This window comes from Zootermopsis nevadensis, unplaced genomic scaffold, assembly GCF_977971745.1.
Source record: "Zootermopsis nevadensis isolate Lab colony 2312 unplaced genomic scaffold, Znev_1.0 Znev_ptg000045l, whole genome shotgun sequence".
In the NCBI taxonomy this organism is placed as follows: domain Eukaryota; kingdom Metazoa; phylum Arthropoda; class Insecta; order Blattodea; family Termopsidae; genus Zootermopsis; species Zootermopsis nevadensis.
Window position 1 is genome coordinate 649474 of NW_028259177.1, and position 26124 is coordinate 675597.

General features: G+C 37.8%; 1 protein-coding gene across 7 annotated transcripts; it reads right to left on the reverse strand.

The window, feature by feature from the left end:
• On the reverse strand, positions 1-24945 carry LOC147871595 (brefeldin A-inhibited guanine nucleotide-exchange protein 1-like). 7 transcript variants are annotated; one of them, XR_015538638.1, is made up of 8 exons: positions 24709-24942; positions 24353-24500; positions 24139-24181; positions 22888-23078; positions 20034-20193; positions 19439-19715; positions 5743-16185; positions 1660-5230 (listed from the first exon to the last, which is right to left on the reverse strand). XR_015538638.1 is itself a non-coding variant. In XM_087360701.1 (7 exons), the coding sequence occupies exons 2-4, from the start codon at positions 24467-24469 to the stop codon at positions 23043-23045; spliced, it is 276 nt and encodes a 91-aa protein (XP_087216827.1). In that variant the 5' UTR covers positions 24470-24500; positions 24709-24945; the 3' UTR covers positions 9893-16185; positions 19439-19715; positions 20034-20193; positions 22888-23042. The 7 variants fall into 7 exon arrangements, 2 of the variants coding, with proteins under 2 accessions (XP_087216828.1, XP_087216827.1); XR_015538636.1 differs by lacking the exon at positions 1660-5230 and adding an exon at positions 1-246 and having other exon boundaries at positions 22888-24261; positions 24709-24943; XR_015538635.1 differs by having other exon boundaries at positions 1660-1846; positions 22888-24261; positions 24709-24943.
• Between the last annotated feature and the right edge of the window lie 1179 nt (positions 24946-26124).

A 26124-nucleotide genomic window follows, 5' to 3' on the forward strand; every position in this document is an offset into this window, starting at 1 on the left:
GATATTGATGAATGTTATGAGAACGCAAGAGTCTGCCTGAAGGGACGTTGTGAAAATATACCTGGATCCTACCGGTGTGTGTGTGTGCCAGGATGGTTTTACGCCATCATTGGATGGGACGTTCTGTGTAGACTTGGGATGAATGTTCTCAAACAGGGATGGCAAATGTGTCAACATCGATGGTTCATTTAAGTGTGTCTGTGATTCTGGTTATCGACCGGGCAAAACATTAACCAACATGAATACCTGCAAAAAATTAAATTAAACATTTGAAAACTAATGACTTAAAATTTTTTTAGAGAACTTATCATCATATTTAAGGTATAGAGATGATGTTTTCACAGATGCGACATGTAGATTCTGTATAATAAAGACGCGTCAGTCAAGCCAGAAATTAAATGTCTAGCGCTGCACTGGTCACTGATTTTCATTTGAGTTTTCAAAGCACCACTTTGGTGAGATTTGACGTTCTTATGGCATTGAAGATGGTGATTGTTCTGGGTTGTGTTTCCAAATGGGCTTATAGGTAGATACCAACATTTCAGAGAAACAGCCCCTAAGCTGTAGACAGTATCTTTCTCTGATACATTGTATGTACCTTTGAGTCCCCATGGCATTACAACCCACAAAATAATTATCATCAACAGTTTCATGTTGTTTCATAATAAAAGGTAGAATATAAACTTGGGTGCTTTTAGGTGGTTCAAGATACAGCACATCCTCAATTTTTGTTTCAGATATAGATGAATGCATAAGCAACCCCTGTCAACATGGGTCCCGTATAAATTCGCAAGGCAGTTTCCGTTGTGAATGTACCACAGGGTTTATACTTGGTCCAGATGGAAGATCATGTCTTGGTAAACATCACTATAATATATTAAATTACTCATAGGGAGTGACATTACTGAATTCTACACATATTCAAAATGCACATCATATAAACACACCATATGCAGTACAACGACGCATCCTTCCTGCCGTGACCCTCTAAAATTATACGCGTTTGTCATACAATGAATCATTCTTGATTTTGAGTACTGCTGTCGAATGTGTTGCACGGGCTTTCCAAGGTACCGTACGAGTGTCCATTTTGTATCCTACGAAACGGACATTTTAATTGTAATCTCATTTGAAGATACAACTGATAAAGTTAATTATATATATATATATATATATATATTGATAATTAAGAAATAATTTCTAGAAAATTAAGTCTACTATTTTAGGATCTCTGATGGTGTTGCAGTCTGTGCCACTGTCACACTTGAAATTGTGCGTGTTAGTACATCTGTCAATAACCTAAGCAGGGGACGCTACTTGCTGCAGATACGCGCCGTGATCTGCGCTACTCCCAGTTCCGAGATGGTCAGTGCTTGAATCCAACTGCGATGCCAGTAACAAAGTCAAGTTGCTGCTGTTGTACTGAATGACGTTTAATGGGGATGGTATGTGTTGTTCAGTTTATGTATTTCTCTGAATTTTATTAGAAATTTTACTCAGTTCTGAATACATAATAAGGTCTGTCTGTCTGTCCACACGATTCATCTCCCAACATACTCACTGAATTTTAACAACATGTAATATGGGAGATCTGTATTTTGGGAAGGATATTTTGTAGTTGGACATATGAAAAGGGGATACAAAAAATAGATTTCAATGTAAGTTTTTACACATATGTACCTTTAACTCCTGTATTATGGATATAACTTAAAATGAAGAAACATCAGATCACAGAAATCCATGATATGAGGCTTGGTAAAGAAGAGGTCTCAAGTGTTGATTATATTAATTTCATTTAGCCGGAGCGCAATTGAAGGTGTGTTGGTGTATAAAAACTGCATGTCATCTGTGTACAGAATGAATGATATCCATAAGAACTATTATTCTATTTATCTACATATGGGTTTCAAACTCACAATAGATAACGAGAAGCCTGAGGGAAAGAGACCGCTGGTGAGACCTAGACGTAGATGGGCAGATAATGTTAGGCGGGATCTATGGGAGATAGGAGTTGAAGGAGACTGGATTTTGTTGGCCCAGGACAGGGTCCGGTGGAGGGCTTTGGTTAATTCTGTGATGAACCTTTGGGTTCCGTAAGCTATCTGGTTGGTTGGGTCCACTATTTGGGAAGCCTGAGGGGAAGAGAGAGCTCGAGAGACCTAGACGTAGATGGGAGGATAATCTGAGGCGGGATCTATGGGAGATAGGAGTTGAAGGAGACTGGATTTTGTTGGCCCAGGACATGGTCCGGTGGAGGGCTTTGGTTAATTCGGTGATGGACCTTCGGGTTCCGTAAGCCATCTGGTTGGTTGGGTCCACTATTTGGGAAGCCTGAGGGGAAGAGACCGCTGGGGAGACCTAGACGTAGATGGGAGGATAATCTAAGGCGGGATTTATGGGAGATAGGAGTTGAAGGAGACGGGGTCCGGTGGAGGGCTTTGGTTAATTCGGTGATGAACCTTCAGGTTCGGTAAGCCATCTAGTTGGTTGGGTCCACTGTTTGGGAAGCCTGAGGGGAAGAGACCCCTGGGGAAACCTAGACGTAGATGGGAGGATAATATCAGGCGGGATCTATGGGAGATAGGAGTTGAAGGAGACTGGATTTTGTTGGCCCAGGACAGGGTCTGGTGGAGGGCTTTGGTTAGTTCGGTGATGAACCTTCGGGTTCGGTAAGCCATCTGGTTGGTTGGGTCCACTATTTGGGAAGCCTGAGAGGAAGAGACCACTGGGGAGACCTAGACGTAGATGGGAGGATAATGTCAGGCGGCATCTATGGGAGATAGGAGTTGAAGGAGACTGAATTTTGTTGGCCCAGGACAGGGTCCGGTGGAGGGCTTTGGTTGATTCGGTGATGAACCTTCGGGTTCCGTAAGCCATCTGGTTGGTTTGGTCCACTATTTTAAAAGCCTGAGGGGAAGAGACCTCTGGGGACTTTTGGGGGCCCCGATAGGGAAATTCTGTACGTCACTACTTCTCGACTGGGACTTACCGCTGAGGAACAAAAGCAGAAACCCTTGGCAGGCTCTGTGTTTGCTGCCTGGTATAGGGGTGTCTGCCCTCGCACCTGCCAACAATGTCATTCTTACCACCCCCAGCAAATGATATTATAAATAGAGAAAATTGTTTCACATAGTTTCCTGTATTTTCTGGTCAAAGCCAACATGATAAATCTGATTCAACATTATTATCAGTGGAACTTAAACATGTAGTTGTAAAAGAGCCCCCTTGATTTCAATTAGAATGAAGAATATTTAACAGCTCTCACACAGTCGCAAAATTTTCTACCAAGGGGATTGAAATACATAGATCCCAAAATCAGTCCTTTCAAAGACAGTCTAATTCATTTGAGTTTAAACTAAACAGTTGATGCAACTTTCATTACAATCCATACAAATGTTTTCCTCCAGATTATATAAAATTATTATTGTCTTGACGATCTTTCAGCAAAGTATTCAAATTGTATATGGCCTATTCATTGTGTTTCAAATTGTTACTTCCTCATATTCATAATCGCACTCACGTAAAAAATTCAGTTACAAGATTTAATTGATTCAGAATTGTTAAATGCCCCATCCTAACCTACCAAATAATAACCCAGATCGTGCTGAAACTCTTATGCTCATTTAAGGTACAATATTATGCTTTCAAAGTTTTCCTACGCATGTTCATTATGAACAGGGAATTGAACATTGAACTGTCTACAATGAGTCCACATGTCAGGTTAAGGGAAACAAAATTAATTCAAAGTAGACAACCAGCAGGACGACATATCTCAATCTGACTACTCTCTCCTTTTTATAACATTCAAGACAAAGATCTGACACCAACATGACAAGTGGGCATTAAACAACTGTTTCTGTGTGTGTTTACATTCATAGTTGCTCAACCTGGTTCACACTCTCACAACCATTTCAGTAACATCCCTTCTTCTTCAAACTGTTTGTTAATACGATCTTTGCCATCAGCTTTACATAATCTGTCTGTCCGTTAAACAGTACAACTGCTCGATGTTGCTAAATTATGAACATTATTGCTAACAAAAATTGTAAAACTGCACACGCATAGCTGCAAAGACATATAACTTTAAACAGAGTAATTCTTTGCTTCATTCCTAAAAAATTCTACACTTAACCTTACTGTGCTACATAATGACTGTGGTGCCCCACCCCCTCGCATAGGGGAAATTAAGATTCGAGGTGGACTGCAAATTAATCCTTACAACAAGCAGTAAAAACTTTGACAATTAATAGTGGGAATTACATTTTAACTTTTACTTTGCAGTTAACATCGTCCTCACATCACTCTTCAGCATTTTAAATTTGCCTTTCTCCTTATTTTTCAACAGTCAATTGACTATTATTAATGTATAAAATGTTTTAATTTCCTGTATTTTGCAACTCGTAATGTATTAAATGCAGAATTGGGAAATGAGCACATTTTAAGACATAATTAAATGAAAGATTATAAGCACTCTATTATAAAACACCTAAACATAAAATAAACTGTTCTCTACAAGGAACAGAGCTATGGATTTCTGAAGATTAGAAGACAAGAGGAGGCAAAATGAAATAGGTGAAGAATCTGTTATAAGCTTCACTTCAAATTTTTCCTTTCAATCTACTTTGCAGTTTCAAAATATATGTAAGTATTAAATGCTGAACTGGACTCCGAGCTCAATTAAGCAGAAAAAATTCCATATTTTTCTAAAGAAAGAGAAATTTAAAACTACAACCCTACATTCTGTGGAAGGGAAGCAGCCTGAGGATTTTGCCTGGAAGGGGGGGGGGGGGGGGGCAGAATAAAACAGAGAACCGCGGTTCAGATTTCTGCTCAAGTCCTTCTGGCTGTCCATGAAGAACCACAGCAATCATCACAAGTACTTATCAAGGTGTATGCACATCACAGGTACAAATTAAATACAGTGTTGTAAAAGCATTGCAGTGTAATACATAAAAAAAGAAATTGCCTCACATCAGTTCAGTATTTAAAGTTACTGAATCAGACTTTTGTGTTTTAAAACTTGTGTAAATGGCTGGATTCTTTCTTTTTCAACTCCAGAGCTTTGAACAAGTGGTTTTGGTTAAAGATTGTTGATTGATATGATGTCTGTTTGGACCAACTTTGCTGCTCCCTCATAAATATATTTTTGCATAACCCCCCTCTTTCTCTCATCTCCTCTTACACACGTTGGATGTGGTAATTCCAAGGCTGAGAGATGAGAAGTTAGCTTCTGTTAGGGACAGACAAAATCAAGGCCTGGAACAGGTGTTCTTTTGCTTGTATGCACATCCGAATAAGAAAACCAAGGTAAAATGTTTTCTCTAACAGATTCAACTACTTGCGATAATTTTGTTGGTTCTGTTTATCAGCTCATCAAGGCCGTGTTTTAGTCACGTGTCTCTTTAGTTGACTGGATTGTTCACTGTATAGTTTATTCATTTTTGTTTATTTGCATCGTCCAGAATTATGTTCAGAGTAGATTCATCATGTGATTTTAGGTGTCAGGACACTGAACCTACAGTGCACTTGCAGCTCCCTGCACAGTACAGAACAAGGAACAGTCCATTGCATAGAACAGCCACTTGCATGAGTGAAGAAAGAACTCTGATAGTCACTTGTTTATAAAGTCACCAGGGAAAGGTACCTACTAACCTAACGTAATTAGGATACGACAGATATTAGAACTGTGTTTGAATCATGAAAAAGTTTGTACTCTCAAGGGGCTCCACAATGTTGACTTACCTGCTTCTGCCCCATCTATATCGGCTACTGCGAGCACGTACAGAACTGATATGAATTTGTGTTGCTTTCAGCACATCTGGTGGAAAAAGTGATGGCATATATCGATGGGACGAGCCCGTCTTTTCCCGTGTTGGGAGATGCTCGTAGTCAGTTGCCTCGCTCCATGTCAGTGATCTTCTACCTCTTGGCTGACTAGTATTTCAAAGTTAATGAATGGGTAAGTAGTTGATAAGATATGTGAATTGTGCTTCCTTTAATCTTAATTTCTTTGGATTCTCTTTTTGAATATTCTACCTTCCTTAATGCCCTCGCTTCACTTCTGTACTGTAACACCAAGACAGACATTTCATTACAAAACTTTGTTAGCATTTCTTCCTTGATTTTGTCTTCAGTGTCCTTGTAAGTATGAAGCTAGTAATTTAGTCCTGTCAGTAACTGTTTCAGGTCGTGTGGGGTAATTCCTGTAAAACCCATATCTTACTTTTCTGTACTGAAATTTTAAAATTGTGCCATGCACATGAAATGTTCAACTCGAACACGAACCTTTGAAGTTCCTCTCCAGAATTATTAATGGACATACATAAGTGTTTGTGGAAGAGTCCTTAGTGTTATGGGTGCAAATATCTTAATGATTTTGACACCGATTATTGCCGTGCAGTGTGGAAACAGTGAACACAAGTATATATTTATTTTCACAGTCTATACACAAACGTTGTAATTAAATGATGTTGTTAAAATTATATAATATTAAAACATTATGTAGTATAAAATATTATATTTTGGCGCTTTTTATCGTAAATACGATTTTACATTATTTAGCGCTTTTTTACGACATGTTTCGAATTTACAAGAAATAACCCAAGGGAAGCAAACAAAATTTCAATGGTTGCAGAACCCAAACAAAACAAATGCGGATAATCTATGTAACGTGAGACGTGAGGCTAGTAGAACCTTTAGGACTAAGAAAAGGGAATACCTGAAGGGCAAAATTGCTGAACTTGAGACAAATAATAAGGAAAAAAACATCAGAGACCTGTACAGAGGCATTAATAACTTTAAGAAAGGATATCAACCCCAGACCAATTTGGTAAAGGATGATAGTGGCTATTTGCTTGCAGATCCAATAAAAATTGTGAATAGGTGGAAAAATCTCTTTAGCGAGCTCTCAAATGTTCATGATACTGGTGGTATTAGACAGATTAAAATGCATACAGCTGAACTGTTGGTGCCAGAACCTAGCTTAGATGAAGTGGAACTAGCCATTGGGAAGTTGAAAAGTTATAAATCTCCAGGAATTGATCAGATTCCAGCAGAATTAATTAAAGCAGGTGGCAAAGGGTTGCATATGAGGATCCATAAGCTTATTCAGTTAATTTGGGATAAGCAAGAGATGCCACAACAGTGGAAGGAATCCATAATTATTCCTGTTCATAAGAAGGGGGACAAGACTGAGTGTGGTAATTACCGAGGAATATCGCTGCTATCAACCTCATACAAAATTCTATCAAACATTCTTTTGGCAAGATTAATTCCATGTGCGAATGAAATTATTGGGGATCATCAGTGTGGGTTCAGACGAAACAGATCAACGATTGATCAGATCTTTTGCATTCATCAGATACTAGAGAAAAAATGGGAGTTCGGTGGGACCGTACATCAGTTATTTATAGATTTCAAAAAAGCCTATGACTCTGTGAAGAGAGAAGTGCTATATAATATTCTTATTGAATTTGGTATACCAAAGAAGCTAGTGGGTCTAATAAAAATGTGCTTAAATGAAACCTGTAGCAAAATTCGAGTATGTAAATATGTATCTGAGACATTCCTCATCAAGAACGGTCTAAAACAAGGAGATGCTTTGTCTCCCTTGCTCTTTAACTAGAATACGCCATCAGGAAGGTCCAAGATAGGCAGGAGGGTTTGCAATTGAATGGGACACATCAGCTATTGGCATTTGCTGATGATGTTAATTTATTGGGGGACGATATAAATACAATAAAGAGGAACGCAGAAGTTTTACTAGAGGCTGGTAGACAAGTGGGGCTGGAAGTAAATTCAGAAAAAACTAAGTACATGTTAGTATCTCGTCATCAGAAGACAGGCGGGCAAAATCATATTAGGGTGACTAATAAATCCTTTGAAAGGGTTACAAAGTTCAAATATCTGGGAACAACAATAACAAATCAAAATGACACTCGTGAGGAAGTTAGGAGGAGACTAAATTCCGGAAATGCTTGCTACTTCTTAGTTCAAAATATTTTGGCTTCCGGTCTGATTTCTAAGAACCTGAAAATTAAAGTATACAAAACAATAATCTTGCCTGTTGTTTTGTATGGGTGCGAAACATGGTCTCTCACTCAGAGGGAGGAACACAGATTGCAGGTGTTTGAGAATCGGGTGTTGAGGAGGATATTTGGGCCTAAGAGGGAAGATGATGGGGCGTGGAGAAAACTGCGTAATGACGAGCTTAAAAATCTGTACTGCTCCCCCAAGTACTGTCAGGGTAATTAAGTCGAGAAGAATGAGATGGGCGGGACACGTAGCGCGCATGGATGGGACGAGAGGTGTGCACCGGGTATTGGTTGGGAAGTCTGAGGGGAAGAGACCTCTGGGGAGACCTAGACGTAGATGGGAGGATAATCTCAGGCGGGATCTATGGGAGATAGGAGTTGAAGGAGACTGGATTCTGTTGGCCCAGGACAGGGTCCGGTGGTTGGTTGGTTCGGTGATGAACCTTCGGGTTCTGTAAGCCATCTGGTTGGTTGGGTCCACTATTTGGGAAGCCTGAGGGGAAGATACCTCTAGGGAGACCTAGACGTAGATGGGAGGATGATCTCAGGCGGGATCTATGGGAGATAGGAGTTGAAGGAAACTGGATTTTGTTGGCCCAGGACAGGGTCCGGTGGAGGGCTTTGGTTAGTTCGGTGATGGACCTTCGGGTTCCGTAAGCCATCTGGTTGGTTGGGTCCACTATTTGGGAAGCCTGAGGGGAAGAGACCTCTGGGGAGACCTAGACGTAGATGGGAGGATAATCTAAGGCGGGATCTATGGGAGATAGGAGTCGAAGGAAACTGGATTTTGTTGGCCCAGGACAGGGTCCGGTGGAGGGCTTTGGTTAATTCGGTGATGAACCTTCGGGTTCGGTAAGCCATCTGGTTGGTTAGTTAGTTTATTCTTAAATATTTTCAGATTACTTGTTACAGTGTTTTTATGTTATAAACTTGTCATTAATTTTGGCTCATGACATGTTTTTGGTGGTGCTCAGATGTGTAAAGCTCTGAAGAAGTAGTGTAGTAGTCACGTTATATAAATTCTTGTGACTTGAATAGTGCCCATTTCAATCCCTTATACGAGCCAGAGAAGATTGTGTGCTGGCATGACAGCTGTGTCGTAGAGAAAGTAAGCCAAAGCATCACAGTGTAGTTGATAGGGCTGCTGATTTGCATTTGTGATGTACCAGGATATAATCTCAGCTTTAAGATAAGCTGACTAAAGTGTTGTGTGGTTTTCATCAGTCCTTTGAGAAAAACGCTGGAGTTTTTAAGTGTTACCTTTGAAATATTACGTTCTTATGAAGCATAAAGTCTGCTGGGTAAGTTGCAGAAGGCAGAGTGCATTAGCTTTTCTTTTTCAAAGGGCTGTGATATTATTTTATCTCTTACTGAGGAGCACGTACAGCATAATTTTTTTATTTTCTTTTTTCTCATAAAGTTACATTTTTATTCGGACCGGCGATACGGAATGCGCGCTGGTTCGAGTCTCGGGGGAGAAGAAATTTTCTCGTGAGCTTTCGACCGGTGCCAACCCAGCATCGTGAGGAAATTGGGGAACTACAATGAGTAGCGTAATCCGGTCAGGAAAGCTAGCAATGGCTGGGGGTTCGTCGTGCTGACCACACGTCACCCTATATCTGGTTGGATGATCGTTCAACTCTGCTTAGGCATGTGAACATGAGGCCAGCAGTCAAGCTAGTCGGCTTTGGCTCTCTGGAGCTGTTATGCCACGGATTTAATTTTTTTAATGTCTTAATATATATTTTTCTTTAAGAGCTTTAATCAGTACAGTACTGTTAAAGACAGTGGCGGTGGGGGCCAATCATTTTGCCCTGGGTGAGAATGATTAATGAGGTTCCTTAAAAAAATGCATGTAAGACATTTGAGGTGATTTCATTTATTATAATTTTAATGATGTGAAAACTACCTCTCTAGAACGACTTACTTGATTCATGCAAATGGAGAAATATGTCATTGTTGATGAAGATTGATACAAGCTGCCAGCTACACAGAAACATTAAGAAAAGGGTAACTAATGTGTTCAGATAGTACACAATCCATCTTCTGTCAAGGAATGGAAGGAATTTAAAAATTTACATTTCTCTTCTTTAATTTATCAAAAACTTGCTCAGTACCTTCTTCATTGTTTTGGTCTCAGATAAAAGTACATTTATAAGACAAACTACAGCAACAGTATAAGGAGAAAAGGAATTTTATATAAGTACATGTGTGAGGCACACAGGGCCACTACATGCACAATGCTGTTGCCGACAACACCCACTTCCTTTGCCACCACTGATTAGGAAAACGTGAACATTAATAACTGTCCCTTTCTGTGTATAATTTCCACTAGTACAAATTCTAACTGCATTAAATTTTACTGATATTAACTCAAAGTTTCATACCTTCTCTTTATAATTGTTAACATATAAACAGTTTCCCTATAAAAGCTCACAGTTGAAGCACCAGTGGTATATTTATTAGGAAATTTCGTGAGTGGCTGAGCAACTGTTGGCTTCTCAGGAAGGACTCGGCTCATTGGAGTAAGTAGGTAAGTAAGTATGGTATATTAGTTATTGACATCAAGCTAATGGCTGAATATAGATTTTTGTGCTCCTTCTATAGCCAAATTATTGTCTATTATATATTTTTGAGGATTTGTTATCACACAGAGTGGGTTATTTATGGTAGAAAATTAAAAAGTACGACAGTGAAAGCCTCTAGTGGGTTGATGTTCATACCAGGCTTTATAAAAATCCAGCAGTTGATTCAAGAGTTATTATGAGGGAGAAAAATGGGCATTATACTATAAACCTTTGTTTCCCTATAAAATACAGAAAGTAGGATTGTAATTGACAATTTTAGTTTTAAGTTTATCCAAAATTTTTGGAGCCTGGATAGCTCAGTCAGTGTAGTGACTACGGGATGGATGACTGGAGTTCAGTCCCTGACGGAGGCAGAAGATTTTTCCCGTAGCCTGTGCATGCAGACCAGCTCTGGGGTCCACCCAGCTTCCTATCCAGTGGGTACCAGGGTCCTTTCCTGGGGGTAAAGCGCAGCCGGAGTTCGATGCTGACCACTCACCCTCATCTAGTGCCGAGGTCAAGAATGCGTAGGAGCTATACCTCCTCTCCCTGCAAGCATCCTACATGGCGTGTAGCAGAGCTGCTGTACTTTTTTTCCCAATTTTATATTGACTGTCAGTTGACTTTGTTTGCATCTGTACATGTTCTTCATAAATTTAATATGCTTGATGAGCACTTATGATAACTACCAGCGAACTATACTCTTGTCTCGTCTCGCTCTGTTTTGCAAGCTATAGTTCCAATCTGCAGTCAGTCAATGACTGAGAAATTCTCTGACACTTGTTCAGGATGCAAATGGAATCATGCCATAGTCATCCATGAGACTGTGAAAGGCCCCATTCTTTGATGAGAAGATGAATATTGTGATGTTCATGCCCAAAATCAAGCAATGAGTGAGAATATTTAAGGCTCATTGTACAAGGCAAAATATAGCTAATAAAAGCCCACCTTAAAGAATGAGCGAAATGAACAACAGTTTTGAAATGTGACTGTCATCATGGTGTATGCCTGTTATCTCTTGCCCATTTGTCTGGAATTGTGAAAACATATAAAGTACTTCATCTATAATGTTGTTGACGATGGTGTCTACTTAGTAATTTAAAATTTTTGGACCTTTCAATCGTCATTATACTTCCTCAGAAAAACCACTATTTTTGGGATGTGGCTCATCGCCTATCCTCGGGTGTACCTACATCAGAAGGAGCTAATCTTGATATGTCGACATCTTCCAAAACATAGTGGTATTTTGTCACTTTGATGCAGGGCTATAAGTTAATTTTTCATTTCAAAAATCATTCCATGAGCCAAGGAGCCGTAAGTCTACATGTACCCTTTTACTCAAATATTACTGTTGTTGTTGATACCCTTGTACGTAAAATATATATTTGCTGTGACTGACTTCAGCATCTCAAGAATAATTGTTTCTTTCGATACATTGTTGTTTGGACATATATAAAGGCTTGTGTATTTCTATATATTTAAATACAACATAGAGAAATAATGGTATATTACAGTTCATTTAAGGAAATCTATTATTATTGTTATTATAGTAGACAATAAACAATTAGTGGCATAATTTGGTGCAACAGAAGTTTTGTTATAATGTTTGGCACCAAAAATACGTGATTCTTTTCACTTTGTTGTTAGCCACAGAAGTGAAGTTTAATATTGTTTTGTTTATATGCTTGATGATTTCCATGATTAGTATAGATTTCTTATGTTGAACTTGTTCCACTGTGATAAAATCAATTGATTATATTTACAATAATGTTCGTTTTAATTGTTAATATTGATATATCATGAACAGACACTTCATGCACTTTCCATCTGCCAAAGGAAGAATGTAAAATCTGTATGTGTTTATTCAAGAGGCAAGTTACATGGTCCTTGTCAATACCGGCTATTCCACAGCAAGGGCCTTCATAAGTCCTATTTCTGTGAACTGAAGGTGACCATAAAATCTCCAGAAAATACTGAAAAAGGACACTCACTTCAGTAATAGGAAGTAGGAGTGAGTAAGCCTCTGTCTCTTTGTGAAAGGAGAAGAAGGATTTAACAACACAGTCTTCCTGATGCTATTTGCCTGTCAAAAGCTAGAGATAGGGCGGCTGCTGTCAAATATAAAAATAAAGTCAATTTGGCATTTGATAATCAATAACAAACAATTTTTATGGACTTCTAACTTTAATTCCACAACTGCAAAAATGGTCAGGCATACCGCTACATATGGAGTGAGGAAACGGCAGAGAGATAAATCAATAGAATGTTGCGTTGCTAAACATCTGCTAAGTATATGCAATATGATACATGTGGAGGACAAACCAAAAGTAGCTACATGGTGGTTGATTATGAAGCTAAGTAATCTTTAAAATCTGTTGACACCAAATTCCTCTTAGCACACATATATGGAGTAAATATATGGACCGTTCTCAGATAGAAATGCAGAAGATAATAAACACTGCAATTGTTGATCCACACATTTATATGCAATTAATGAGAAGGGCAGGAAAGAAAATCCCTTTCAAAGTTACCGAGATGACAGAGACTTCTTCCATTTCTCAGAACTTTTTCAGAATAATATTCTGACAAAGTTATTTAATAATTTTGGGCAAAATAGATGGTGTGGAAAAGAAATGTATGTTTACGCTTCACCAAGGTTGTAGGCATGTTGTGATATAAGGACTCCCTGGTTGAAAATGTAGAGTTTGGCACTGTGTTAGAGGCATTCAGAAAGAGGTTCTGAGTGGCTTAACCCCATTTTTTCCTTACACAGGGCCTTTAGCAGTTAGCAAGGATAAGAAAAGCGACCTAATGGACCTTCTTAATCTAGTTTTGTTAAGTATTTAATTAATTTATAGGAACCTTCTTTACAATGAAAAAGTGGTATTGTCTTCCAAATGCTATTGAAGACACTGAAAAAGGAGCTTGTTTAATATAGGTTTATGTGTGACTGTTTCTCACGTGTGAATACGAAACTTTACAGGTAGTAATGTTGATTAAAGGGATGTAACGTAACTCTTCATTGTGGGAAAGGATACATGTAAAACCGAAATGTGCTAATTGTTTCCTGTTATCTGTAGTTAGCAAAATTAGTACTTCAAAAATTATGTACCTGAATAAATTGTATAAACATGTGTCTTTTTTTTTGAAAATAATAAAAAAAAGACTGGTTTGTGGGGAATCTACAAAATTTGTTTTTCCTTTCTTTAAAACTTGACTCTAAAAACTTTTACCACTTAACCCACCACCCGTTTATTCGTATCTTAAATTTTTTTATAATTCTGGAATAACGGATAGATCCCTGCTTTATCGACGTAGCTGTACAAAGTTCAGTAATTGTCCAGTATGACAGTTGTAGTTCATGATATTTCCAGTAGATAGTGGTTTATATGTTGCCAGTAAATGTCGCACGCGAACGTCTTGGTTATGATTACAGGTAAATGAAAGACTTGTGTGTAAGAGTACACTCGTATGCTAGATTCTAGGTAATGATAAGTGAAATAATCTGAAGGAACGAATATTGATTTTGATATGACGATATCTGAATTAACATTTATAATCTCCTCTGAGATTACTAGATCGTATTTGACAGCTTTTATGCGTTTTCGAAGTTCACGAGCTATAGCAGAACATTTTGTGGGTGTTTTTATACGACGGCGTGTTGTTTGCTGTCACCCGTGGTTAAGCTTAATTAATGTGCTTCGTGTGAATCAGTCTGTGTTGTGGATTACGGATTGCAAGCAGAAAGGTGGCCAGTTGTCAACTGATGTTTCGGTGCGATGCACACATGTGTGAAGTAAGTGGTTTACATTTTAAGTGTGTATACGTCATTGACATGTGTTTGCAGTAAGCAGGATGGCTAGGTGGCACTAGGACTGAAACTCATTGAATGCTTTCGTGGGACTAATGAATTATAAATCGAATGGACTAGTGTTGACCCTGTAAGTTATAACTGGATGAAAATGTTACCGTGTAATAGCAATTACAGGAAACAAGCTCTGACCAGTAAATTGACGGTAAGTCGTATTTGTGAATGAAGATGGCTTCATCACTTCTGTATTTTAAAGGTGCAAATTCGTACTTTTCAAAATGTTACCAAAGAGCTCCCTTCTTTCCATGACATGAATGAGTGGGATGTACCATTCGAAGGTCTCACAACTTGTATTGTTTCAGGAAAGTTGTGTTCAGACATATTCTGGCAAATGGTGATGGCAGTAAATGTTAGGACATTTTCAGAATATTTTATAAAACCTTGGAATGTAACAAGACATTTACTGGTGTTAATATTTTAGTTCTTCATACCAATTTCATGACATCCCAAATGACAGTTGCATGGCATATTAAGAACATATGGAGATGCGCACAGTTACAACACGACTGGCAGTCGGTTACCTCTACCGACAACCCCGGACTTTTCTGTCTACCAACTGTCGTTGGCCCTTCGAATTATATGAAAGCGCGCAGACGAACGACTTTTCAGTTGTTCTGCCTTTCATTTCGTAAGAGCATTTGCAGACAGTAGACGATTGTCAAACATGGATTTTGTTGAAACTGCTATAGTACGTGCACCTGTGATTCGCCTCAATAAAAGGAGGAAAAGGAATTACTGGGTGCATCCATTATACAGTGAGAGACTGTTCAAAGGAAAATTCCATACTATGTATAAAACATTACGGAATTATCATGCAAAATTCTTTTCATATTTTCGCACGAGTACACAAAGTTTTGATGACGTTCTATTATTGCTGAGACCGAGTATAACCTATCAAGATACGGATATGCGTCTCGCTATTTCACCTAAAGAAAGACTGGCACAACTGAACAAATCTCTTGCCAAAGTACTCTTTTAACATTGATGTTTGCATAATCTTTTAATTTTTTGTCATAAAGACACCTCTTCAATTAATTCTTCGATATTCTCTTCTTGCAACATTCCTGACGTCTGTACTCGGCGAGCATAGAGAGAAGAATGTGGAACAAAAGAACGACTGTTTAGTCGTACGTGTACCCATGCTCATGGACTGAACTGTCGTGTCGTTTATGGGTCGTATGCTTCAGCCGACAACGACAGAACAGTCAGCCGACGGTTAAGTCTTACGTGTGCGCTGGCCCTTAGACTAAACATTTTGTAAAACTAAAAGTAAAGTTAAATTGCTACGGGCCATGAGGGTGCTTGGGGGGAGAGGAGGTGTAGCTCCCACTCGTTCTCAACTCAGGCACTAGACGGAGGCAAGTAGTCAGTGTCACGACCTGGCCGCGACTTACTCCTGGGGAAAGGACCCCTGGTACCCCTTATCTGTCATAGTATTGAATGTGAACAGAAAGGAAGATCGTGTGTGTCCTGTATCATGAATATTTATCGTCTGTCACGAGGTGTTCACATTTACCTCAGCATTCGTTCCATCTCAATTAATTCCAAAATATCGATGCGTCTGTCTTCTTCTGGAATGTGAAGTGCCAACACGAACACAGCGTCTTCACACAGCGTACTCCAACCACGAATGTCTGACAGCTTCAGGGCGTGCACTTGCAGAGATTGATTAGGTACTCGTGCCCACTGATGAGGTTTTAAGTCTTGGTGGAAACTGTAAGAAAAAGAGAAACAATGATTTATTAAAGGGTGCGTTTTAATAAGCTTGTGGTCACAAAAGTTCTGGCCGACGGACACATGTTCTGAAGGAACTGTATAAAAATAAGACCTGAAAGTGACTGATTACATTCATTATTTTGCTTTGGTAAATAAAAATGTTTTGCAGACTTTTATGTCAGAATATAGAAAATTAAAATAATTTAACGCATTTAGCCAGGTGAAAAAAAATATTGGATGATGTATCTGTCAAATATCGCATTAAGAAGAGCCAGCTGTATATTTGTAGTTACAGAAAATCCTGTCCATCTCCTCAGTATGTATTAAAGTAACAACACACAAAACATATAATAATAATGAAGGAATCTGAAAAATGCCCTACAATCTAGATTATATAAATAAATTATGCAAATGTTGGTGCAAAATTCTGTACTTGGTTTTGTTCTGTAACTAAATTTCTGTCCGCATCTCATTACAGTGCCGACTCATTTTATGCAGCATATCACTTGAAATAGAAGACTAATCGAAAACCTGTACATGCAGCAAAAAGTCAAAGTGAGACTGGGCTCAGGAGACACCAACAGCGTTGAGATAGGTAGAGGTGTAAGACAGGGATGCTGCTTTTTAACCTGTACGGGGAATGGCTTGCCAAGGAAGCTCTGGAGACTTCAAAATTGGAGGAAGAGTGATAACTACTGTAAAGTATGCAGACGACCTGGTAGTATTGGCGAAGGAAGACGAGGAATTAGAGAACATGATGGACAAGTTAGTGGAGACAGGTAGAGAGTATGGAATGGAAATCAACATTGAAAAATCAAAGGTAATGAGGATGGCACCGAGAGCAGAACCATTGAACGTTGTAGTTGGAAACCAACGGCTGGAGAATGTGGAGCATTTCAAGTACTTGGGAAGCATAGTCACGACGGACGCCCTATGCACCAAGGAAGTAAAAGCAAGGATAGCCATGGCCAAGGCAGGTTTCGTCAAGAAGAGGATACTTCTCACTAGCAAGTTGGGCTTGGAGATGAAGAAGAAACTAGTGAAGTGTTACGTATGGAGCAGAGACTTGGACACTCAGGAAGAAGGAACAGAAATACCTGGAGAGTTTCAAAATGTGGTGTTGGAGAAGAATAGAGAAGATCAGGTGGACGGATCGAGTGACCAACGAAGAAGTATTGAGGAGAGTCAACGAGCAAAGAAGCATTCTGCAGGCGATTACACGAAGGAAAGCTAACTGGCTGGGACATATGAGAAGGAATGGGTTACTGAGTGATATCATCGAAGGCCAGGTTGAAGGAAAGCGAGGACTGGGAAGAAGACTGATACAGCTAACCGACGACCTTAAACAAGGAAAGAAGATGACGTTCCAGGAATTAAAGCGAAAAGCCGAGAATAGGGACAACTGGAGAGCTCTTTTTGGGAAGAGCAATGGACCTGTCGTAAGACAGCACACTGAATAATAATAATAATCACTTGAAATTGGTAATGTGACTTAAAACTTGATACTTCTTAAAAGCAACAAGTGTATATACACCTAACCTAACCTAACGTGTGGTATAACATGCCCCATGCTCGTCGCTTCCACAAAGATGTTTCAGGTTCCATCTATCAAAACAACATAGGAGAAGAGAAGTTTACACAGTACGTTCACATTTCCCACTAAACACATCAATAAATTCACAATATTTTTTTCAGAATATGAATCTAATAATAGCATAATATACGTGTAACATTCCTTCCAATTATAAGAATTCTTGTGAACAATATCTTGAGAAATGTTCTAAGTTACAAAGTACAATTTCCCGATCAATGCGTATTTTACTTCAGCGTCCTGTATGGGTTTTTAAGAGACGTACGCTGTTTTATCAAAACACATGCACAGCATAGCATAACACTGTTGGTTTTAAATTGGTCCAGTTGGAGATACACAGATTTAAACTAGCACTTAAAAGGTTAAGGGAGTTATAGTTACAAAATTTATTAAATATTTCAATTTCCCTTAAAAAAACGTAATTAATTTCTGCTGCAATCTTGGCAACCTCACCGGGACACCATTTTGTTTCTGGATGTCTCACCCCAAACCACATAATAAGGGAGAAAAATACTGTAAATGGACCAACATTTTATACTTTTTATACTACGCTAGAAAACACTACACGTCGGAACATTAAAGAAGTATCATACGCCAAACAATTTCATTACTAAGAGAAATAAAATCCTTCTTTCTCTACATAAAGCTAGATTTTGATAATTTCAGATTAGATTATGAGAATGAGCAATTTCCAATCATAATTTTAAACATACTTATACTTTGCCCAAATTTTCTTAAAATAAACTCTACTGAAATAATAAATGTCCTTATTTGTTATGGAAATGAAGGGAAATCGTAAGTGTGAAACTGTAATACATCAAACATCTACTTTTTTGTTATTAATTGTTAAAACAAACTTTCTGTTAATACTGTCACTGTACCAAAGCACATGATATTGCCACGGACTGCACGTAACAGTAATGTATCAAGCCATAATTCCTCTCTTACACATGATCCAGCTGGCTGCATGTTGCCCTAGCAACCTAACCAAGCCACTAACCCCAGAATGAAGTCAGGCCGGCAGCCTATAATATGGTAATTTAAATTCCCTGTCCCTGCTGTGTGAACAAAGCAACCAACAAACATTCCCTGTGATGCCCCTTTGCCTGATGAATCATGAGTTACTTCATTGTAGAGTTCGTCAGCTCGGACCACGTAGCAACTCTGACGATCGATGCTATCGTAACAAAACTTAATAGTTTGCTTTCAAATTTCATAATTTCAAAGATAAAAAGTATTAATACCAGTGAACAATGAGGAGGAGTCTTGTGAACGAGGAAATGAATCCCACCTCATATGTTTGTAATGCAGCCAAGATGGCATTACTGGTTGTGGGAAATTAGAGGGTATAAAGGTGGTACGGATTTTAATTGCACGACAGACATACCAAATTTAGTGATATCACAAAATGAATCTAAAATAATTAGTGGGATGTACACATGTGAACTAAAACGGTGTAATAATAACATAAAAAAAGAAAATCAGGCTAAAAAAGGCATTCCAATGTTTATAAATTCAAAAGACCATAAACTTAATTACGTATACGTAAGAGCTCAGTTTTAATTGGAATAAACTTAAATAGTTACTTGTAACGTTACGTAAGCCATCGCTATTGCAGAACGAGGCAAGAAAATTAGAACACAGAGGATTATGTTGTCACCTTTCAATAATTCTGTCATGGTGATCCACAATCATAACAGAAGCCTTGCGGACACTACTCTGATTGAAATCCTTGCTGAAGAAGTGATACTGCGTTGTTACCCAGCCCACGTACACATGAGTTGGGTCCTGTCCAGGGAAGATCCTTACACCATAGAAGTACTCGTTGATGAGTCGAATATCTCGTTGCCAATAGATTCCACTCCTGAGACAGCTGGGACAGACATTACCTTTGGACTTCTGTCTCGGATGGTAGGTGGAATAATTTTCAAGTCCGTCTGAAAGCAATTTGTTTACTCGTTAATTAATTTATATTTATTACTGAAATAAAATTAGCAGAATATGAAGTAAGGCACAACTGAATAAGAGGGCAGCTTAGCCCCCAACTGCAGAATGCCAAAAGAATTAGAGACAGTACATGAGAAATTTCTGCACAGAGGAACAAAAGTCTTAAAGTCTGTCATATCAAAATTAAACACTGAATGTAACAAGCCCTGAAGATGGATAAGGAAGCCAAAACATAACCTTTTATTAAATAGAAGTCGAATGGATATTTCATGTACCTCTTATTACAACCTTATTGTATAGAAGCTCACCTGCGAGACCCTCGCTCGTGGTGTCCGCACATGTAGTCTACTAGTGCGGCCCATGCCAACTGGTTTTCTCTCGGGACTGACGTCTCCATCCACAGCTGGTTCTGGAGTTCTTCCCTTCTTCAGACGACCATTGCTTGAATCACGTTTACGAGAGAAGAATCTATGATAAAATTTATATTTTAAAATAATTCGACAGTTCCAATTACATGTCAATTCTACTTTCAGCTCTTATTTCCTTGACTTTGTCCTTCCTATCGAAAAGCAATGACAAGATTCAGAAATATTGGTGGACAAGAAATAGACATCCTGAACCGAATAAACTTGTCAATGTTGCTCTCGAAGTACCTGCTACATAGGTCACAGTCAAGACAGGTTATTCTACGAGATGTTCTAACTGTGAGATGTTGCAAAATGTGCGACAGAAAGCAGTAGAGAGACACGGATCGAGGACGAGTCCGGCAGAGACATAGTGAGGCATTCGCCGAGGTTGGCATGCATCCCTTGGTGAGAGTTCTGAAAAAAATTTCAAAATTTTCGAAAAATCAAGAAACGATGGTAATTGTCTGAAAAGCGCAAAAAACCCAAAATTTTTGAAAAAAATTTGAAAGTGGAATTTTTCAAAAAATTTTGGTTTTGTGCGTTTTTTGATTTTTTTTAAAAAATTTAAAATTTTTAAAAATTTTCGAAAAATCAAAAAACGATGGAAATTGTCTGAAAAGCGCACAAAACCCAAAAATTTTGAAATTTTTGAAAAAATTTTGAAAGTGGAATTTTTCAAAAATTTTCGGTTTTGTGCGCTCTTTGGACAATTTCCAGCGTTTTTTGATTTTTCGAAAATTTTGAAGAAATTTCAATTTTTTTTTTCAAATTTCACCCCACCTGATGCCATGCAGGACAGATCGCCGTCGGACTGTGTCTGATGTACTGTGACTCTAACAAACGCGGTCTGTGCCTCACACGGTCTCTATAAGCCGAGATGCTGGATGCAACACGTAAGGCAGATACCGAGACGGGCATGGCAGGGCACAGGTGATAATTCACTGACTTCTCACCAGTAAAGCTCACGTTCATGCCCAGGGCAGCCTATATGGGATTTGTGGGGGACAAATTTGCATTCGGACTTGTTTTTCCCTGAGTTTTCCAGTTTTTACCTGCAAATATCATTTCACTGACGCTCCATTTTCATTCATGTATCATCTGGGGTTGGCCAATGGTCCAGTTAATAGCCACAGTCCCACAGAGAGACAGTCATGTCATTGTACAATATTCCCAGCTATCATATAAACATTGTTTCATGTGAACCAAATTATTTCTCTGAGAATATTTTAAGCATTCTCTTAATGTTTAATAGCACGTTTTATTAACAATATAACATTTAATTATTGTGGGCTTCTAACACACTTTCATGCAAATTATGACAATGACTGCCATCTTCATTGCCATGAAAAACTCAAATCTCAGGCACAAATTATTATTATTCTCTATAAAATAAGCAATGTATTGTGTTGTAGGTATAGCATACTTGAAAACATGCATAATCTATGGCAGCAAAATTCACGTGTTCCATTAACGAATTACGTTGCTTTTGTGCACCCATTAGACCATACGTGTCAATGACATTCAGTACTAAAACATGTTTCAAATAAACAAAATATAATTATATAATTATTTTCTAACAATTTAGGTCCCCTTTCTGGACAATGTAACTGCATGGATGCAGGGAGCATTGATAGTATTTTGGAGATTCTTAACATCTCCAACTCCAAACTAAAGCTACTTCCTCAAGACGCTCGTTGATACAGCACAGCCTAGATTTCAGATTCTCATGGTATTAAAGATGTGGAATGCAGTCATCTGGTTATAAAATCATATAGCCTTACAGGGGTTCAGAGGAACATAGCACCTCCACCTTCTGAGCAGAAATGTGTATGAATTCCATCTTTAACAAGTGATATGCTCCCCTGGGACATTATTAATTACTTATAAGACTACACGGTGTCACAACCCAGAAGACTTACATTACAAGTACATCCAACAGTGGAAACCGGTCTGTTCAATTCAAACCGTAAGCAGTTACTTTGTCTTAAAGACGTTACATCACCACAAAAGAAGATCAGATTAAGAACGAACTGCCACGAGAGCTTGAACCGACTTCCCTACTTTCAAAACAGTCAAACCTCGTACACCGTTGTAAAACCCAGATGAAAAAGGACAAAACACATTTGTTTAACAAAGAACAGAAACCTATTATGGTAAATAAGTAACAATTTCGCATATGAAATATCACCAAAATACATTTTTTGAACAGTTCTTATTAAGAGCCAAATAACAATAAAAGATGTGAAAAACAGGAATCAACAAAAGCAATAATATCAATGGTTAAATATTTTTTAAAATGCATCAGTCAAATATTATTAATATATGTTGTGTGCAGTAACTATGTAAATAAAAACAAATTTTTAAAATAAATTCTATTAGTTACAAATAATATTTTTTATATAAAATGACCACATGAGTTCTCTTAACATCATAAAGCATATAAATTTAAATTTTCAATCTTTCGGCCTATGACCGTGCCATACTGGAAATATGTTTGATATTAAACATGCTACAAAAGGCAGTTCCACATTCTTCAAATTAAAACATGTCTTTATGTGCTCGTACTGTTCTGAGACATCACATCATCAAAGTAATATAATATAATTTCATTTTGTGTTACAACAAATACTTTTCAATCAGATAATATATGCAGTAAGTGCGAAATTCAGTCAACTGCCTTTGCAAATGCAAAAGTAATTTAACCACGTTTAATAACAAATTCTTAATTATTTTCAGAACAACCACGAATACCTACCTCGTTCTAACGTACCATTCATTTGTGCATTTTCCAGTTTGTCGTATGTGACGTTCCGTGAGAGCGAGCCTCTCCTCGGACGTCAGGATGGTTTATGCTTCAGTTTGCTTGCAGAAGGTTCTGGTGATGGTCCATTCATTATAAGTTCATCTGCTTCAACACAGCATCTTCTGAATAACCACGCTGGAGGCCTAATAGAAACAGACTTGAAGTAAGCCAAGACTCTCTTAACTACAGGGTTATTACACAAGACCATATGGATAGTTCTGAAGCCACGAGTGCGTCATTAAACTCGTTACAAAGAAACGAAGGTCTTATTAATGGACAAGGCAAGTGCTGCAACCTATATCCTGCTCTGGTAACTACTGACAAGTGTGAAGACAGTTTCTTGTTCCCAGCAAATCACTCCTTGATTTGTATTTATAAAATGATTTCATTTATGACTTCTCAGCTCTATAAAGAAACAAGTGTTGATGAAATTTCACTCCTTGGTTTTCCTTCTTTCTCACTTTTCACACACTCAGTTCAATGTAATTTCTCTAGAACAGCATTTTCAGCCCAATGTGGCCATCGTCAGGTTCAATTCCCCGCATTGGGGATCATATCCATCGATTAATGTGATTCGTAGCATATAAATCACATCCTGTGTCAGTTATTTCAAAAGGCATTTTGATTATTAGTCATCAAAATACAACAGAAATGGTCACAGAAGATCTACTGTAAAATGACTTACGAGACATCGCTCTGTAGCTACAGAAACCAAAATTAGGTCATCGCCAACTCTCACTTTCTCACCCAAACTTGAAATTAGCTTATTATCAGTATTCATATGCTGACATAACACAATTTGATTCATCAAATGATCTATTAAATCATTACAGCATTTCCCTAGTCTTCATTTGAAACAATTAAGAATAACTCCAGCAGCTACTGTGACATGATATATAACCAAGTTCTATTATACAATAAAATCCTCTCGAACTATCCACAAGCGTGGAGATGACTTAAGGAAGAACAAGAAGATGTAACTGACTCCTAGGTTGCTTTTATGGTACAGGTATAACATCGTATAAATGTTAAAATATTGAAAAAGAACACAACTGGCAACACTGTACAATGTATATTTCTACTATGGTAAATACAACTATATTTCTCAATATTTTCCTTATGCTTCCATAATCAGGGCAATGAGTGATCATCAGTTATGGATCACAACACTTAAACATTTATTTAATTTATAAATTCTATTACCTTTATCATTTGTAACTGAACCCCTTCATCTGTTTGTGGGCCACTGAAACATACACTTAAGATATTTACTGGAGTAGCTGAGACAGGAATATTTCCAGCTAAATGTCCATAAGCTATGAGTTTCTGAAATGAATAAGTTTGATTTACAAATGTATGTAGCATGAGAATAAAATCTGTACTTTGCAAAACACAAGTTCAGTAAGAAGTTATGTACCTGAAGACAATCTGCTCTGACATGCCAATCCAAATGGAAGAAAGTATTTCTCTGCTGTAATGATATTGGCTTCATCATTCTTTGGTAATGGCAAGGCAGATGATGGATTAGGGGCATCCTGACCTGCACCTTTCAGTTCGTTTCGTATCTACAATGTAAGGTTATGACAAGTAATCAGAAAAATTAACCAAGATTAAGAGCTACTACAATTAATAAAAACTTGACATAAAGATATCAACAATTCAATCACATGCAATGCAAAACTACTTACAGTATAACCACCAATTACTGTGTTCAATCAAAGTGTTTTTAAATAAATTTTGTTAATATAATTCAAAACAGAACGAGCAACTTACCAAGCACGTTTTAACTGGGAGTGGTGCGACCACTTTATATCTTGGTCGCTGAGAATCTTCTCTAGAGCCCTCACAATAAACATTTATTTCGTTTAAAAGTACTTTGCATCGTTACCTAAAAGAATAACAATAACATTCTTCAAATGTAGCGTTTTAAATAATATCAATCACTTTACAACGCCATTATTCTAATAAATAAACACAGGCAGCCATTTTTAACGGAACTAATACCGTAGTGAAATTTGAAACTATTGTTCCTTAATTCGGCAACTATTCGCAATATCACAGTGATAGAATTTAAGTATTGTAACATGTATGTTTTTCATTATGTGAAAACATATGTCTTAATAACACGCTTTATTATACGGTCAGATTGTCGATTTACTTTCAGTACCAACATTCAAGCATGGAAGTTCCTTTCATTTTAACTAATGTTTCAATGCAACTCTTTGACAAACTAATCATTTTCTAGCAGTTATAGGCACAGTGGAATATCTGAAATTCATGTAACTCAATATGTTGTCTTGCGATATTTCACTTAGTGAGACATTATCCCTAAAGTATACATGCCTTCGTTTACCACGTTGGTCACAGTGGGTGGTGACCTTACGTACGAAATAAACATTCATATTTTGAGTGTTAATTCTAAAATGATTATACATATCATTGTATAATATATAGGTACGCATGTACAGGATGAATTACATCTTATGTGAGGTACACGAAATCTGTCCTGGAACTGGAATTTTTTGTAACAGAATTGGCAGTACTACATAAAGTTTGTATGTGTTGACAAAATATGTCTAGAATATTACAGTGAAATTTATTGTATTATAGTTTGAATTTAAAACACAGAACGTATTGGTTATTGTAGGTTGTACTGGAGACGTGAACATTGCATAGGTCAGGAACAGAGGTGAAGGAACAGCTTTCACCTTTTCAACTTAAGTTATGCTAGTTGTGGTTTATTAGCTTCCCCTCAAAGTTATTATGACAAATTCGAGTGATATGAAACCTTACTTCGAAGCTTTTATGACCAAATTCTGCCTTATGTGAACTGTCTTTCTGTGGGGTTTTATTCTAAATAAATCAAGTTATTTATTTGCTACCTTGTGACTGAATTCCCTACTGACTCATTTAGAATTGTAAACTGTGAATACTACAAATAAATTTGTTGTCCTTAATTTTACAAGAAGCCCAGAGGAGAAAGCTGTTCCAGTTGTGAAAGTTATTGCAACTCCAGAGATAAAATCAACTGAAGAGTCTGGGATTGTCCCAGAAAATGTATCCAAATCAAAGAAGAAGAATGAAGTCAAGGGGGAAGGTAAGTTCTCTTCCTTTAAATTATTTAAATATGTTCTGTAGCATAAGAATTTAATATTTCGTTACTGCCTCAGGGTATTTATATGCTAAGTC